General features: G+C 53.9%; 1 protein-coding gene across 7 annotated transcripts in view; it reads right to left on the reverse strand.

Annotated features, from left to right (window-relative positions):
* Window positions 1–762: 762 nt before the first annotated feature.
* The window catches only part of LOC141995112 (uncharacterized), a 39,020-nt gene continuing 22,546 nt past the window's right edge, over window positions 763–17,236 (reverse strand). For all 7 annotated transcript variants that reach the window (XM_074965970.1, XM_074965974.1, XM_074965969.1 and 4 more), the window contains 11 exons: window positions 16,935–17,097; window positions 16,287–16,328; window positions 14,563–14,694; window positions 13,562–13,635; window positions 11,090–11,174; window positions 9,587–9,752; window positions 8,739–8,815; window positions 5,134–5,226; window positions 4,178–4,324; window positions 3,738–3,798; window positions 763–2,767 (listed from right to left, as the gene is read on the reverse strand). In XM_074965970.1, the coding sequence (XP_074822071.1) occupies window positions 2,172–2,767; window positions 3,738–3,798; window positions 4,178–4,324; window positions 5,134–5,226; window positions 8,739–8,815; window positions 9,587–9,752; window positions 11,090–11,174; window positions 13,562–13,635; window positions 14,563–14,694; window positions 16,287–16,328; window positions 16,935–17,097 (1,636 nt within the window). In that variant the 3' untranslated portion in view covers window positions 763–2,171. The remainder of the gene's footprint in view (window positions 2,768–3,737; window positions 3,799–4,177; window positions 4,325–5,133; window positions 5,227–8,738; window positions 8,816–9,586; window positions 9,753–11,089; window positions 11,175–13,561; window positions 13,636–14,562; window positions 14,695–16,286; window positions 16,329–16,934; window positions 17,098–17,236) is intronic.

Genomic DNA, 17,236 nt, shown 5'->3' on the forward strand with positions numbered 1-17,236 from the left:
CGGTGGTGAATGGTGCTGTTAAATAATCTGGATTGTTGGTTGTGTTGAGGGGACGTATATGTACATGGACTGCAGGTGTGTATGTACACACGGAGGAACTGCTGTTGTGTAGCTGCAGCACTGCTCTCTCCTTACTGGATTTAGAACTGCTCACCTGTGTGTCATAGGCCCTCTATTATTATGAGTCGCCTTTAACTCTTGTGGCCTGTGCACGGCGTGGGCGTTCCAGCCCTGCCGTCGCTGTGCGGGTTCAAATGGCCATGGTCCCTGGGCCGGTGGAGATGGTGTTCTGGCCTGCCTGACACAGGCCCATGTTGGCGACCTCGTGAGAAGGGCAGAATGCGGGCGATATTGAAGCTGAGGAGGAACAAGGTGTTTAATTTCCTTCCAGTTGCTGTTGATTTTACACCGAAGGGGCTGAGATGCGGCGGTGACGGGTGGCAGGATAAACCCCTAACAGTGAGCGAATCACAGGGCGCTAACTGTGAGATGTTCATCGGCAGCGTGTCCCCATCTGGAAAAGGAAGCCAACCCGCCCCCCCCCCATACGCCAAACACTGGGGAGCCTACTTGCACCCTTAGCACAGCAATGGGCTGAACTAGAACCTGGCTCTCCTCCCCCTAGATCTAGAACTCCGGCCCGACTCAAGTAAAAAGGCTTCCTTGCTATTAGCTTCTTGGCCATCTTCCAGTCAGCTTTGATGCCCAGCCTCCCGTCCCTGGGGGCGCAGCAGAAGAACAGTCTGAGGCAGCAGAGCACATTCCAGTCCTTTATGGAAGACAGACACATTATCCACACAGGAAGCAGAATAATGAGGGTGGGGATTCGCTCCCACCCCAGAAATCAGCTGCGGGGACAGCGATCGGTGCCCGATGCCAAGGGGATTTCACAGCAAGCACAGGGCTGCATGGAGGGCTGGGGGAGAGGATCAAGGCCTGCTCTAGAGGGCATCAGGCCCTCACAAAAATCAAATCCATCTGTGACTATGCTGACAATCCTTAGCTGCCCATCACTGAAACCCACCTCCCCAGGAAACCCAAACACTGCCAGTGGGGAACCTGCCCCCTCCACCAACTCTTCTGGTGCTTTGGAAGGGCTGTGGCAGCACAGCAGTGAGCAGTAAGGGAGATCTTGCTTACAATGCAAAAGGTGGGCCCACCGAGTGGTCATTGCCTGATGGCTCTGAAGGCAGGGCTGCTAGGGAGAAGGGAACTGGAGGCAGTGAGCTACATGGGCCCGCTCTGCTGCCTGTTCCTCAATGCAGCAGCTGAGCCTGCATAGCTTGGGGTACTCTGTCTACAGCCTCCTCTCCCTCTGGAGGTTGAGCTGTCCAGGGAAGGAAAAGCAAGCTTCCCATCTCAGGGGAATAGAAGAGGCCCAGCCTATGTAGAAGATCACCTAAAGCTCTGGGCTGGGACCTGGTTGGGCTCTGCTCCTGTGGCACCAAGGCACTTCCTAACTTCAGGGCAAAGCTCGGCTGTGCAGGAGGCAGAGCTGTCTTGGGGGCCAGCCTCAGACTGTGGGATGAACCTAAGGACCGTCACAACCCTCCCCACCTCATGGTCTAGGTGCCAGGCGCACCCCTCTGACCGGCCCTTGCCCATATAAACACAGAGCAGGGGGTATGTTTGCCAACACTCCACGGCACACAGTTCTTCCCCTGGGGAGAAGACGAGCGAAAGCATGAACTATGCATGGCAAAAGTGAGTCAAATCCCTTAACGCATGAGCTGCAGGTGCTCAGATGCTCGGGCAAGGAGGGCAGGGGAAGAACCTGTAGCGTACATCGAACCATTTGCTGCTCACAGACCACGCTGGTGGCTCCTGCTCCGGGAGGCCCAGGTGTGGGGGGCACTGAGGACCGTTGGACTTAGTTGCCCAACTAGTGCAAGAACAGCCCCTCCCCTGTAATGCCCCCAATCTGAATTCCAACCCAAAGGGTCAGGAGACCACCTTTCCCCGCTGCCGGGGGAAACAGCCAGTTCCAAGAGAACATGCTATGTTCATTCATTTACCAGCCAGGCTCTACGGCAAACAGCTCAGAGGATAAGGAGAGGGCACAGAGCAGATCATTCAAAGCCACGTGTACCCAGCCATGCAGGATTCATAGATTCCAAGGCCAGAAGGGGGCCGTTGTGATCATCTAGTCTGACCTCAACGGACAGGGTGCTTCAGCTGCCACAGCTTTCCCCTGGGGGCTCCGGGCTCATTCTGAATTTAAAGGGCGAGCCCAGTCGTTGTGCCCGAAAGGGTCTCGGCGAGAGCAGCACTGCTCCCTTGGGAGTGTACGAGGACTCCTGGCTGCCAGGCTGACTCCGGGGGCTCACTGGGGAGGAGCGGACCTCAGGGGAGGATTTGCCAGATGCGGAATTGGAGGCTGGGAGGGGCAGCGTGGAAGGGGGAGGCAGCTTCCCGGTCACAGGATCAGCAGGGAGCTTGCTCAGCGGTAGCACTGGCGGTTCTGACCCTGCCTGGGACCTGGGGGACTGACTGCCACTGCTTTCAGAACTGAAGCAACGCAGCTCGTCTCCTGCCTCAGGCAGCTTGGCTAGGTACAGAGCCGCTCTGCTGTGTAGGGGGCAGAGGGAGGAAGCATGGGGATCACCGCCAGACGGAGGTGCAGAGCCTTCACTCCACTGGCTCAGCCCCAACTCCAGCTCCTGCCGGCTGGAGAGCCTAGGAACCAGCAAGTCTGAGTCGCTCCTTTCCTGTCGCTGCTGCTGGAGGCTGCGGATGTCCTGGATTTGCTGCTGAAACTGCAGTTTCGCTGTTAGGAGAAGAGGAAGGAGATTGTCACCGGGCATCAGATGATCAATTCCACTGCAAAGCTCTAGGCGGCAGTTCCTTTCAACGGCCTCAGCAAGGAGTGCTAGACCACTGGGACTAACTCCTGTTGCAGTTCCGCTGCAGTCATGGGTTCTCGCAAGGATGGACTGTGCTCTCCCAGTGGAACACCATGAATAGTCAAGCAGAGACCCCCAGTCACCTTTTCCAATCAAAGAGCAGGAAAGGGAGCGGGGAACTCAATGGAATTATAAAGCAAACCAGTTACAGCTGCCAGAGGTAAGGTTGAAATTGCAGAATATGAGTTAAGCTGCAGAACTCACTGCCACAGGATGTTACTAAGGCAAACGGCTGGGTAAATGCCGAAATCTAGTCTATAAAATAGCAGCAGCTGAGGTCACGTATGTTAGGGTAAAAATATCAAAGGCTATTAATGTCCCAGCTCAAACATGCCTTCCCGTCATGGCATGATATTGCCCTTGCGCTGTGTGCCCTGGAGGCTGTCCTGCCTTCCTCTGACGCATCCAGAAACTAGATGCAGGATCCTAGACATGGAGGATTGTTGGATTGTTCAGAGACATGGTGATTCCTAACATAGGCCTCAATCTGGAGAGAGATTGTCTCTCTTCATGTAGGTGTTGGGGCCCAGATCCTCAAAGATATTTAGGCTCCTAACTCTCATGGATTTCAATGGGAGTTAGGCCCTTAAACATCTTTGAGGATCTAGTTCTGAGCGACCTCAATTCCCATTAAAACCAGGTGGGATTGAGAGCGCTCGGCATCTCCCAGGATCAGGCCCTAGTCTGCAGAAAGGCCTTGAGCTTTCACTTTTTACTGTTTGTTTTTAAATGAGCAGCCTCCCTCGGTCTCCGCTGGCCCAGCACCCCATTCCCGCTGCCCTGCAGTACAGCTGCAAGCAGCAGCCTGGTGCCGTGGCAATGCCGCCACCCTACCTTTCATCAGGTGTTCGTTCTTTTGCTGCAGTCCCTGGATCTCAGAGGCCATGGCTGAAATCTGGAAACAACGCAGAGCAGCTCTGTTAGAAACCTTGCGGTGGGTATGCTGCCTGGATGGCCCCTTGCACATCTACATATTTTAGTGGGAGGCCATGAAAATGGCAGATTCCATAAGAGGCAGACAGAGAATCTGATGCAGAGGGATAAAGGTGTGGAGTAGGATGCACAGAGCGTGGTGGGCTCTTGCAGCACATGGGCCTGGGGATCCTTCCATAATGGTGGATGGCAGAGGAGGAGTTTGCACTGATGCTCAAACTGATTTGCAGCTTCTGGCCAGCTTGATGCTGCCTCAGGAGAGCCAGATCTACAGCTCCCCACTCAGTACCGGGCTTGCCCTTAAGCTGTGGTGCGTTCCCTGGGGCAGGGCAGGGCCATACCATTTCTGTTTTCTCTTGCAGTTGCAGCCTGAGGCTCTGCGCTTCATCGGTGTTGTTGGAGAAGCCCAGATCTCCTGGCATAGGCTGCTGCTTTTCTTTTAGCTCCTGTGGAGGTGTCCCGTGCGGCTTGATGGCTCCTCTTGTGTTCTGCAGAAACCACATGAGACCAAAGACGATAGTGGGTTCATGGCAGATACCAGGAGTACCTGCTGGGTTCGTGGCTCATACCTGACAGCCCTTCAGTCAACCGACTCCCACATTCCCAATTGCTGCCTGTGTCCCAACACCCCAAACCAGCACCAGCCTTAATGCAGTCGCCTCCTGGGTGTGAAGATGGGATGCATGGAGCTGGACTAATGTGGGGCGGGGACAGGGGTAGGCAGTTCTTACCACTTGAGATTTCTTCACCCATTGCTCCACTGAGCACTTGTCCTTCTGGTCTCTCGACAGCTTCCTATGCCCTGACTGCAGCTGCTGCCTCTGTCTGAACAAGCCCTTGAGCTGTTGAAGCAGCAGAGAGTGAATTTCAGGGGCTCTACGAGCCCCAGCTGGCACTGGCCTAAATCTCCAGGTGCAAGAGGCTCTGGACAGTAACTAGGAAGTCTGTTCTACTTTCCATCCATTCTGGGTCCTTGGGATACCCCCACACTTTCCCAAGCTCCTTGTAGCCACCCCTGCCTTCCTGTGCCTTGCTCCAGCTAGCTGGGATATTCCATCCATCCCTGTAATCTCAAATGCCCCATGCAACTTCAGTCAGGGCTTTTGGCTACCTCCCCTCAATGTGAACATGTTCACGCAGCCACACGCCAGAGCCCATGCTCACACAGCTGCTCTGACAGCAGAATTCTGCCTGTGATGGTTCCCTTGCCCCGGAGACCACCTGCCCGCTTCAGAGAAGTGTAAAGAGTATGATGAGTCAGAGAGCCCGAGACAAAGCCAAATGCATGGCTTGTTACCTGCTCGATCACCAGCCGATGCTGCTGTTCCAGGGTTTGGCTCTTTTCCTGGGGGCTCCTTGTGACTTGGTTGGCCGCGCAGTGACTCAGCCTCTGCGGAGAAACAGACCCACATGAGCAGGGCAGAGCAATGAATGGACTCGGATCTCTCGCTCTGTTCTATTTCAGTTCCATCTCCTCGCCCCAGTGGGTGGAGGGGTCAAAAAGGCACCCTGGAGACTGTTCAGGGAAGCCGAACCATCTACAGTGCAGGGATTCTGAATGGACGAGTGGTCAGAGCTTAGCCCATTAGGGGCTGTCCCATGTCTCCCTGGAAAGGGCAGTTTCTCTAGATCTCCAAGAAGGTCTCAGAACTGTCCCATCACCATGGTGTTACTAACTTAACGACTATTGTATCATGGTTCCGCTGAGATGCTCCATGCGCAATCAGAGCCCCACTGTGCCTGGCACTGTACTAGAACTGGTCCCTGCCCCAAAGATGTTACAGACCAGCCAGCTAAAGTGCAGGAGAAAAGGAGTGGCATTAGCTATGTTGTACCCATGGGGAACTGAGGCCCAGAAAGGCAGGTTGTGCCTTTACAGCCTGGAGCATTGCTACATCTGGATATCTCATGGGCTAAGCAGTAGGCAAGACTGACCCAGGCTGAGGCTGGGGAGCAGGTGTCCTAAAGAGGGTGCAACTTTGCGAGCTGGCCAGGAGCAACCTGACTGAGCGACATTCTGGTAAGGGGATGTGCCCTGCGGTGCTTTGTTACCACGTTTAGGGCCAGTTGAGTGATGCAGTCCATGGTGTTTGTATGTCTTGCTGTTGTATCTGATTGTCTTAGGACTCACCTGGCTCCCCGCACCACAGGAGCTGAGTGCCTACAGAGCCTTCGTGTATTATCCTCACACACCCCTGGGGGGCAGCACAGAGCTACCAACCCCATTATACAGATGGGTAGCTGAGGCTCAAAGGCCCAGATCCTCAAAGGTATTTAGGCACCTAACTCCCTTTGGAGAGCTGGACTAGAGAAATTAAGGGCAGGTTTTCAAAGGGATTTAGGCACTTAACAATGCCAATAGACTTTTGAAAATCCCACTGGGCACCTAGCTGCATCGGGCACCTAGATCCTTCTGGAAAACTGGCCCTAAGTGACTTGCCCACGGTCCCACAGGAGACTGAGACAGAGGGCAGAAATGTATCCATCTCCCCCAAGCCCCAGGCTGGTGCTCTAACCACTACCCAGCCTCTCTGCTTTTCTCTCTGTTTCTGGACCATAGCCAGTAAAATGTTGGTTTGTTTAGGACCAACTCAAGGGGGTGTGGAGGCTAATTTGCGGCATTTACTCCAACCAGAGGGGAGATAGGTCTCTAGCCCCTCGTGGGAGACAGGGCAACAATGGGTCTATTTCTCTTTGTCTGCCTTGTCTTTTAGCTTGGTAATACAGTAGCAGAGCAGGCATCTGTGTTTGAAGCCCATGGTCTGAAGGGAAACACAGAGGGAACTGGAGCTATGCAAGCAGGGACAGTGGAAGAAGAGCTGTTGGTTGATGTTTTAGGAGAGAAGCTGAATTGGAAGAAAGAATTTGTGTACTTAGGAAGTATGCTGAGTGTAAGGGGACTGCTGGCCCCTCACTGGAACTTAGTGGGGCCTTTTAGAAAGGAGAAGGGCTGATGAGAAATCAAGACCCTGAGACTGACAGTCCCCAGGGCCAATGGGGAGAGGCCAATGCTCTAGGTCAGCCTGATTGACAACACATGGAGGCCAATAAGGGAGTCGGGAGTGTGGGGTCCCATCCTCCATGTGAGCTGGAGCTGCCTGCCCAGAGGGGCAGAGCTAAGGAGAGAGCAGGAGCTTGAGGGGCCGGAGGAGCAGCCCAGGAGGCAAAGCTCTAGGGGTGTCGAGGCAGAGTGGGTCTGGAGCTGGAGCTCAGGCAGTCTGGTGCTGGGTGCGGTGAGCAGCTGGGGAGAGCGAGGGGGACGCTGGGCAGCGGGCCCAGTGCAGGGAGATGCCCCCAGCCAAGAGGCCCTGCTGGCCAGACTTGGAGGGGGATCGTAACCCTGACGGGGGGCTGATGCTGGGAAGAAGGGTCCTGCCACCTAGAGCCTGAAGGTGTATGGCCCCTGCCAGAGCAAGCGTCCGACCCGCAGCATCCCTGCAGCACAGCCAGGGCCTGGGCATGAGGCCTAGGACGAGAGGAACAGGTTGTGAACTGCTCTGACATTCCAGCCACGGCTGGTTGTGATGTCCCCGTGCTGCAGAACGGGGTGATGTGTTTTCCTTTAACCTTTCCCATTTTTTAAAAATTGATTGCTGTTTAATAAATTGTATTTGCTTTGAACTTTAGGCAATGATCAGTGGGTCAGGAAAGTGTCCAGTGCGGAGAGAGCACCCCGGAGTGGGGACACCTTAGCCCCTACCCTAAGTGATCATGATGAGACTGGGGGTAAAGCCTGCCAGGAATCCTGGGCCCAGCTTTGTTGGGGTTATGAGGACTCTGCCACACAGGAGCGTGGAAGGGGAGCCCTCTAGGTCAGGCAGGTCTCTGGGTAAAAGGAGTGGGAGTGAGGACTCATCCTTTCGCTAGCTCATTTCACCAGCGTAGTGTATAAGCCAGGAAAGTTCCCCACAATAGTGGGACCATTCCCCTACTTACATTAGTGCCATTGGGGAGAGGGCTGGAGAATTAAAAGAGCAATGTGCATGGGTGGCAGGAGTACTGTGGGATCAGCAATTAAGGCACAAATTGAAATGAGAAGCGCACGCTGTGTGTGTTTGTCCCTGCCTGCTCTCTGGTTTGAAATGATGGGTCTTATGGAGATGGGAGAAAAGAAGATACAGGCAGTAGAAAATAATATGCTGAGGAGGATGGCAGGCAGGTGGCAGGTAGACAGTGTGCACATGGAAGAAAGTAGGGGGAAGATGAACTTGGGACTGTGAGCGACAGATAGATTGGAAAGTGCATGTTTGTGGTGGGCTGGACGTGTGATAGGAATGGGAGAAGAACAGCAAAGAAAGCCTGGGAGGAAGAGGATGGCAAGAAAGGGCATGGGAGACTGACAATACGATGGAAAGAAAAGGGCTGGAACTCCCAGACCTATGCTCCAGTGCCATGGATCCGAAGGAGAACTGTGGGCCCTCCACCCCTGTGTAAACGGGAAAAGAAGTGAGGAAGCAAAGTGAAGTGAGCTCTTCAGGGCAGGGACTGTTTTCTAGTCTCTGTACAGCGCCTAGCACAATGGGACCTCACAACCATACTAAAAATACTAAAGGAGCAGCTAGGTGGTTGGATACAAAGTCCTAGGCAAGGCTATGTCTGAGGTCTCTGTGCCCAGAGGGTGCCACCGATGGGCAATGGGGTTGTTGAACACGCCCCTAACTCCCCGACTTTGTTACAGTGAGACACACGGTGCAGATTTGAGGGTCACAACTGAGACGGCACACAGAGCAGCTCTCCACATCCCTGCAGCATCATCCGGCAACCCTGCATTCCCGGTGGGAGCCCTTTGGAGGCAGAACCGGGACAGAAACGGACCCAGAAATGGACTGGGGTTCCTTCAGGGGATGTTAAAACCCCTGCATGAGCTGTGCTGTCCCACAGGGGGCCTCTGCTGTCACTCACCTTGAGGAGCCCCTGCAGATCACACAGGTAGGTCAAGGCCTGGTCCTCCTGCAGCGCATCCCCTTTCTCTGTACAGCCTGGAGCCAAAGCAAACAGTGAAGGAGAGACGGGGTGAGGAAAATGTTATAACAGCAGCTGCAAACATTGAGTCCAGCACTCCTCAGCCAGCAAGTGCCTTGCCCACCCCCGCCCCCCCAAAAGAGCCTTCCTGTTAACCATCATGTTCAGGTCCAGGGTGCCAATAGAATTAACAGCCAGGAGGGACCATCAGATCATAGAATATCAGGGTTAGAAGGGACCTCAGGAGGTCATCTAGTCCAAACCCTTGCTCAAAGCAGGACCAACCCCCAATTTTTGCCCCAGATCCCTAAATGGCCCCCTCAAGGATTGAGCTCACAACCCTGGGTTTAGCAGACCAGTGCTCAAACCACTGAGCTATCATCTAGTCTGACCTCCTGCATGGGCCAGGTCAGAGAATTTCACCCAGATCCCCCTAGATTAAGCCCAAGACTTCAGTCAAAGTATTTCAGTCCTCTGGAAACTGAACTGTTGGGCCAAAGGGAGAGAACAGGAGGGACCAAGATGCCACCACTGCCCCTGCAGAGAGCAGCTGAGCAAGTCAAACCAGCAGAGGACATTAGACTCGGGGTGACCATGTAGGGAAGGGAGAAAGAATGGACCAGCAGGTGACGGTCACCACACTTGTGTAAGAAGGAACTCAGAGTCCAGTTAGTGATTCTCCAGCACCTGCCATCAGGGATCTCCAGGCCCTCTGCAAACGCTGACGAACTGAGCCTCCTAACCTCCGTGAGTCAGAGAAGCTTTCATTTACAGGGAGAAGCCCTTACTTTGAATCATCTTGTTCAGCTGGTCCAGAAAGGCATCACACCGGGAGCACTTTCCCTGGGAGTGACTGTCACAGCTCTGCCTGGGGCCCCAGTTCTGTACTTCTGTGGGGCCGGATGCCTGGTGGCGTCGGTGGGCGTTGTCTCTCAGGACCTCCACTTCTGCCAGCTAGTCAGGATGCAAAGGGGAGGTCAGACAGGAGCATTTAAATGTGTGACCTGCGCATGGGCCAATCACTGAGACAGCCACAGACTGTCCAGGATTTCCAGTGGGACAGAGGCTCTGGCCTAAGGGATAGCATAGCCTATTGGGACGGGAGAGCGACGGCCTCTGTCCATAGGTATTGCACAGGCAGCAGCCGCACCAGCTTTCCTCCACCATACTGCAAATGTGCCTCTCTCTTGACCTAGTGGGAGCCCCACAAGGAGGAGTGTGGAGTTCAGTCCCCGTGGCCCATTTGCTCCTTGTCCTCCATGCTGCGACTGCCAGCAGGGATTGCACTAATGCTGGCTGTGGGGGTGCAGTTTTAAACGCAGACACCTCCATCCCCTAGGAGCCAGGCCAAAACCCCAATCTCCTTTCATGGTGGCTACCAACCTGCCACCAGCTTTTAAGAGCCCAAGGAGCGGGGCTGGATTTGAACCAGTGGCTCCACAGCTCAGCCTCAGTCTCCTGAGCCATCCAGACCCCCGCGATAACATCCCACATCATCCTCGCTCTTCATCGGCAGCATTCACTCCAGCCTGCTAGATGTTGGGAGGGGATGGTGAGTGCAGAGAGCATTTCCATGGCTTCATACCCACCGTCAGTGCTAATTAGCTCTCTTGCTTCACACTACCAACCACTCCGCAGCCTGTCCTAGTATCCTCCCCCCAACCACTCCCCAGCCTGCCTGGGTATCCTCCCCTGTCTATCCTCTCCATGTAACAAGTAGTAGCAGCCGGAGTGTGTGAGGGGAAAATGTAAATTAGGGCAGCTAGACAATTTGGATTAACTTGCCCAGGGATGTCATGGAGATAGGGGCAGACTAGAGGAGACATAGGCCTAGGACACACCTGTGCAGCTGCACAAAGGATAGTCTCCGGCACAAGAGATTCTCTCCAGCCCTGTCCTCTCTGATCATCCCAAGAGCTTCACGCAATGGCCACAATGTTCCAGAGGATTGAGGTTATGAACAGATTTCTCGAGTGTGCTGTTCAGAATCAGCCACGTGTTCTTGGGTGCACATTGGCTGCTGGATTCTTTTGGAAATCTGGCCCCACCTGTGGGGGCCAAGCACTCGAAAATCCGACCTGCCACGGAGTCCTCTGGAAAGTCCTAGCCATAGTGTGATGCTGTTGTGCAGATGGGGTAAGATGGAGCTGGAAAGGAAGATCTGGCCCTGTCTGTGTTACGATCACAGTACGAATTTAGTGACACCCCCCACACAAAAATCATACGAGCCTTTCCTTGGAGTGCCCTTGCATGGAGGGGGGACACGGACGCACAGCTTTCTCAGGCGTTACCTTCAGCTCTAATGAAGAGGCTTGAATCTCCAGCTTGTTTTTTTCCGGCTCACTTGCTTGTCGAAGGTGCCTCAACGCCTGTTCTCTGTGGACACAAGTCCCTGCTTTAGTGAAACTGCCTGTTTTCTGGAAGAGCCTCCACCCCCCGGTCCACCCACTGTTGCACCATCTTTTATGTTGCAGAGTCTGTAACCAGGGGCCTGGAGGTCTGTCTGGTCTCGAGAGGCTCCAGCCACATGTAACTCATGCTGCTCTTGTCGCAGCTCCACACGGTCCCATAAGGCTTCATGGCTCAAGAGCATTGAGCAGAGCCCCAAGCAGGGAGCTCAAGATGCTATAAGGGGTGGGCTCCTCCCATTGGTAACCAACCTGCTCCCTGTTAAACAGAGGTGGGTGACATGAGCCCATGCACATGCAGGGCCAGACTACTGTGTAGGTAGCGAGGGAGGATGAGGAAGCACACCACGAGACTGTGCTCGCGGGGTCAGATTGTGTCCCAGAGATCAGTGCACAGAAGGACTCTCCATGCACAGGTCCTATGAGCAACGGGAAAACATCAGCCACTCCTTGCAGCAGCATCCCTGCCCTATCCCTCAACCCAGGTAGGGCATGTGGGGAGGGATGGGCGGACAGGGGTGGAAGTGGTGCTCCCCTTGGAAACCTACAGGGATTATGCAGGAGAGGTAGTCCAGCCTGAGGCCCCCCAGGCTAGAGGGGGTCTCCAGAATAGGGAAGTGCTGGCAGTGCAGCTCTCCCAGGAGCAGAGAAAGCTGAAGTGTCCTGGAGCCAGTGGAGAGACATAAGGGCGTTTTGCAGATCCCTAGGGAGCCCCACCCCCACTAAGGGTGGAGAGAGAAGCCTGATGGAAAAGTCAGGATAACACTTTGTGAGGTTTCACAGTAGCAGCTGTGTTAGTCTGTATTTGCAAAAAGAAAAGGAGTACTTGGGGCACCTTAGAGACTAACCAATTTATTTGAGCATAAGCTTTTGTGAGCTACAGCTCACTTCATCGAATGTGTTCATCCAAAAGAATACAGCTCACTTCATTGTGAGGGGCAGCTTGCAGGGAAAGCCCATCCCTGCCCGTCTCCCATGGTTTTCCCCACTGCACGGCATGACCCAGGCCAGTACAAGGAGCTAGCGCCATGGCCGACGCTATCCTCTCCCAAAGTGGCAGAGCCTAGTTTGCTCCTCCCCCTCTCCCTGGCCGATCCCACTCCCAACATGGGGCCGTAGCTCCATGCCATCCAGCCCTCAGCCTGGCTCTTCTGGCTGAAAGGGGCCCTATCAATCTAGTTCCAAGAGCTCCCATCAGTTCCCTTCTGCTCTGGAAGACCTGGGGCCCAGCTCCACCCCAGCGCAGCAGTTAAGCTCTACAGGGACACACTGGCTCTCAGTTGCTCTCCCAGCATAGGGCTTCCGTGTGGGGAGCCTGCCAGAACCCGCCTGTGGCAGCCTTCATGCCATGGTGGAAGGGCTTGCTTTATAACTAGGTTTTTAACAAACCACTCTCCTGGCACGGGATGGGCTCCTGGGCCTGGATAGATGACTCATCCACAGCTACCTATCTTATCACTGTACTACAGATGGCTCGGGATCCAGCTGTGCTGACCCCAGCTGGTGAACACCTTAGGGATATGGCCCAGCTCCAGCTTTTGGCTGGTGGGTCTAGAGAGAACTTGCCTCCTGAGCCAGGAGTGCCTCTCATGCTCCTGATGCTTGGCGTTCCCAGGGCTGACTGTGGGGCAGGCTGTCCTGGCCTCAGTGCTGGCTGCCACACATTGCGGCATCTAGGAAGTTTCTGGCACATGCCCAAGAGGAACGTTTCCCTTTAATAACTAGCGCAATCCCTCTCTCTGGTGGCTGGAGCGGGGTTCGACGCAGCTGAGACAACCGTTTGCTAGAGATGGGTCTGAACCAAAACTCTCGACCCAAACTGCCCCCCTCTTCCAGAGTGCTGGACCCAGATCTCTCTGTACGTCACCATCTCTGGCACTGGGCCCCCTCTGCTGCCGCTGCTATAAATGAGGTGACTACAGCAGCCAGGCAGAGGCACAGAAATGCCCCCCTGAAAAGCAATAAACTGTTTCTTTCCCACGTGCATCTCCACTTTCCACATGGGGGTGGTGTGTCCCCTGGGAACTTCCCAAAGGCTAGTGGAGCAGAGCTTTGGAGACATGTTAGAGGGCACAGGTCTACTGGATTTGCACTCACCACCTCATCACATTGCAGGTCAATGGCTGTTCTATTCACAGACACAGGGCCAGGCTCATTCCCAGTGCAACTCCACTGGAGTCTCCGGAGTTACACCAGGGATGATTCTGGCGCATACCTTTTAAAATTACATGGGGGGGAGTTGTGCCATGCAGTGGAGACAGCGCGGCCTCCCCTGGGGTTTCCCTGGTGGGGGCGGCATATGAAGCACCCAGAGCTCAGTACTGCCCTAGGACTGAATCCCTGCTAGCTCCGTACCTCTCCGCCAGCTGGTGCTCCAGAGAGGAGACAAGTTGTTCCAGTCTCAGCTTCTCTGAGCTGCATTCAGTGTACTGGCAATAGACAGAGGATGCAGGTTAGCATTACTCAGTGAAGTCACCTAGTTCATCATCAGCCGCACCTGCTCTCTGCTAGCTACTTACGCAAGGGCTATTTGAGTTACCCCAGATGAGCAGCTAGCCCAGACAAGCCCTCTGATATTGCCGCTTGTGTTCCTTATTCACAGACAGTACAATGGCTGGTTCTGGGCTGTATTCTTATCCCAGGGAGTCACCCCCTGCCTGACACCAGAGTAGGGAGGGCTCTTTGCTGGTCAATCTAATTTGCTGATGTTCAAGAGAAGGGGGTAGGCAGCTCAGACTGGGGTTGAGGTAGATCTCCAGAAACAGCCAGGGACTAATCCAGCCACCTGCCAGGCATGTGCAGTGAACTCTGGGGAACCACTAAGGGAGCTGATCCAACCAACGGACACATACTGGCTTTGAGATGAGTCCGTCTGAGGGGAGAGGCAGCCTGGTTCCACTGACAGGGAATTGGTCTGGGACTCGAGAGACCACGCTGGTCAATGGAGTGACCACGTGCAAGTCACTTCCCTTCCCATGCCATCCTTTGGTTTGTCTATTCTGACTGGATGCTCTTTAGATCAGGGGAAGTCTCACTCTGGCTGTGTCTACACTGCAATTGGGAGGTGTAATTGCAGCCTGTGTACAATCCTGATCAGTTAAGAACTAGGGCAGCCTGTGCCATCACCCATGCTGCCAAGGGTACACTGCTATTTTTAGTGTGTGGCTCCATCCAAGCTAGCGCAGGTATGCTGCAATCACACCTGCTGATTGCAGGGTAGACATATCCTCTGTGTTGGTACAGTGCCTAGCACAGCAGGGCCTTGATCTCAGCTGGGGCCTCTAAGTGCTCCTGGAATCAAATAATAGTATAATAACCCGGCATGTCTCTGCAGGATGTTCAGACAAGTTTGGTACCTGGCTCCTGGCCGATTCTAACGCCAGGTGTTGTTCTTCCAGCGCCGTATCACGTGTTTTCAGCATGTCCCAAACCTTCTGCAGCTCTTCTCGGACCAGCGCTAACTCTGTGTCTACTTCCTCCAGGGAGGCCTGAAGCATGAGAGAGAAAAATCGGCATGAGTCTCTTCTGCCAATAAGCTGTGCAGGAGGAGCAGAGAGTCAGACGCCATTAGGGGGTATTCCATTTCCAAGCACATTTATGAAAGCGCTTCCAGATATGACAGTGATGGGTGCTTTAGAAATGGATGTAATATAAAATCAGCAGCATTCCCTGATCTCAAGATACAGGCTGTTCTAGCCAAGGTCACGCAGCAGGTATTGCCGGACACCAGATCAGCAGATCCTACACCAACCCCAGCTATGGGATGCAACCAGCTTCAGGTGTTAGCCTACAGATGTCCACATAAGCCAGCGTGAGCCTATGGAGTATTGTCAAACTCCACAGCCATGTCGGGGCTAATCCATGGCCAAGTGACAGTTTGAATGCCTCACCTCAGTTCTCAACAATATTCATTACATGGCAACACCGAGGAGAAGTGATGCCAGTGGAAGATGAGGGTGGGTATCTCACCCACTCCCTGTCCATGGGTCCTGACACAGTGCCAGGCATAGACCAGCCATGGAATTCACGTCCAAGCAAAACCTTTGACCCTCTTAGAACTCTTCCAAAAGTTCCCAGGACTGAGTCAGAGACCTGCCCAAATGTACTGCATAGCTCCAAGGCCTTGATCGTACAATGGGATCTCCTGGGCCTGCATGCCGCTCTCTTGGAAGGTCAGAGTCCAAAATGCTCAACCAAATGGTGGCCTAAAAGTTGGACAGGTGGGAAGGAAGCTGTGTGTCACATGGAATAACACTCAGACCCTTGAAATGCAGCGTATTCCTTACAGAGAGAAGTGGACGCAGCGTGTTCTCTGATCGAGCTCCGCTATCAAGGCTTTCTGCATGTTTCCTGGCTTGTTTGGGAAACACAGGAAGGCTCTACACTGCGTGTGATTATTATGGCCAGTGTCACCATGTTCTTGGCTTAGCAGTAACTATATTCATTTAATTATAATTTCCATTTATTTCAACACCTTCCATTCCCCAGGACCCTGCCATTCTTCCCCATTGGAGAGGAAGGGTCGCCCAGTAGTTAGGGCACTAGCCCAGGACTTGAAAGAGTTGGGTTCAATTCCTTATTCTAGCATAGACCTTCTGGTGTGACCCTGGGCACATCACTCAGCCTCTCTGCACCCCAGCTGTACAACGGGGTAATAGCACTGCCCTACCACACGGGGGGGCTGGGAAGAGCAATACCTTGAAGATGACAAGGTGCTCAGAGACCACAGTACTGAGGAGCAGATAAGAACCTCAAGCCGTGCACCACATTTCTGCCAGACTCACAGAGCAAAATAGGGGCTTGTTTATTTCAGACTAAGGAAAACAACAGACCAAGGACAAAGCGCTCCAGGGCCAGATCCTCAGCTGGTGTAAATCTACGCAACTCCGCTGGCTTTAAATCAAGCATGTGCATAAGTGCTTCGTTCAGCTGTGGCATCAGACCCCTAGAACTGGCTGCTCTGAGAGGCTGCAGGCCACCCCTGCCAAGATGGGTTACTGAACGCCACTGGCACGGCTGCAGTTGTACCTTGTACCAAGTCACTCTGACAGTGTAAAGACGTCAGGGTGTATTCTCTCACCTTGATGTCTCCTGGCTGCTTTAGTTTCAGTTCTTCTAATTCCTAGCAGTAAAAGAAAGGAGATTTAGCCTCCCTGCCCATTCTCTTCCTAGGCACCCTCCTCATGCTGTTCCCAGGCCTGCCTGCAGAGTCTTTCTTCTCCTGGAAGATGGGTGGTTGGTTTTCATGTGTCCTCATCTCTTGGCATCCCCCGCAGGAATGCACATATTCATTCCCACCATGCCCTGAGGCTGGCCCCCTCCTGGTACATCCCCACAGTGGGGGGATCTCTGTATTTCCTTTGTGTAACTATCGTCTGCCAAGTGTCTCAGTCATAGTTTCCTGTCATTGGGCTCTGCAGAACCCCCTGAACCCCATAGTTAGGAGAAGTTCCTTAGCCGCATGGGAACAGAGTGTGCTCTCCATTAGCCAGTATGAGCCCAGAGCAACTCCACTGTCCGTGGATTCACCCTGGCGTAACAGTAGAATCTGGCCCACAGACTCTTCCCAAGGAGGCACTCATCAGCAGGAAGGGACCAAAGAGAAGGTATCACACTCCATGATACCCATCCTGTCCTCTGCAGAGCACTCTGGGATTCCTACCCTCCCCCTCCTTCACCTCCTATGTCTCTACACACAACAGCTGTAAAGTACACATCCAGCCTGCACCTCTCTCAGAGTCCAGATCAGCTCCTCCTTTTCCTGTTGGGATGCAGTCTCCCTCTGGAGCTTCCGCTTCAGGCTCTCCACCTCGGACAGGTCCCCTGAGGCCATCAAGCCCTGAGGGCTCTCCATGGCCAACGGTTCTCCTTGAGGACTAGAAATCTGAGAACTGAGATACAAAGCAGATGCCGTTCACCATCAGTGGACATGATCTGCATTTCAGCAGAGTCCCTGGAAGGACCTTCACTCTGCTCTACAGCATTGTCTAGGGTGTCCTCCAACGCCCCCAGGGGCTGCGATCATCACTT

Source organism: Natator depressus, chromosome 10 (assembly GCF_965152275.1).
Source record: "Natator depressus isolate rNatDep1 chromosome 10, rNatDep2.hap1, whole genome shotgun sequence".
NCBI classification, from domain to species: domain Eukaryota; kingdom Metazoa; phylum Chordata; order Testudines; family Cheloniidae; genus Natator; species Natator depressus.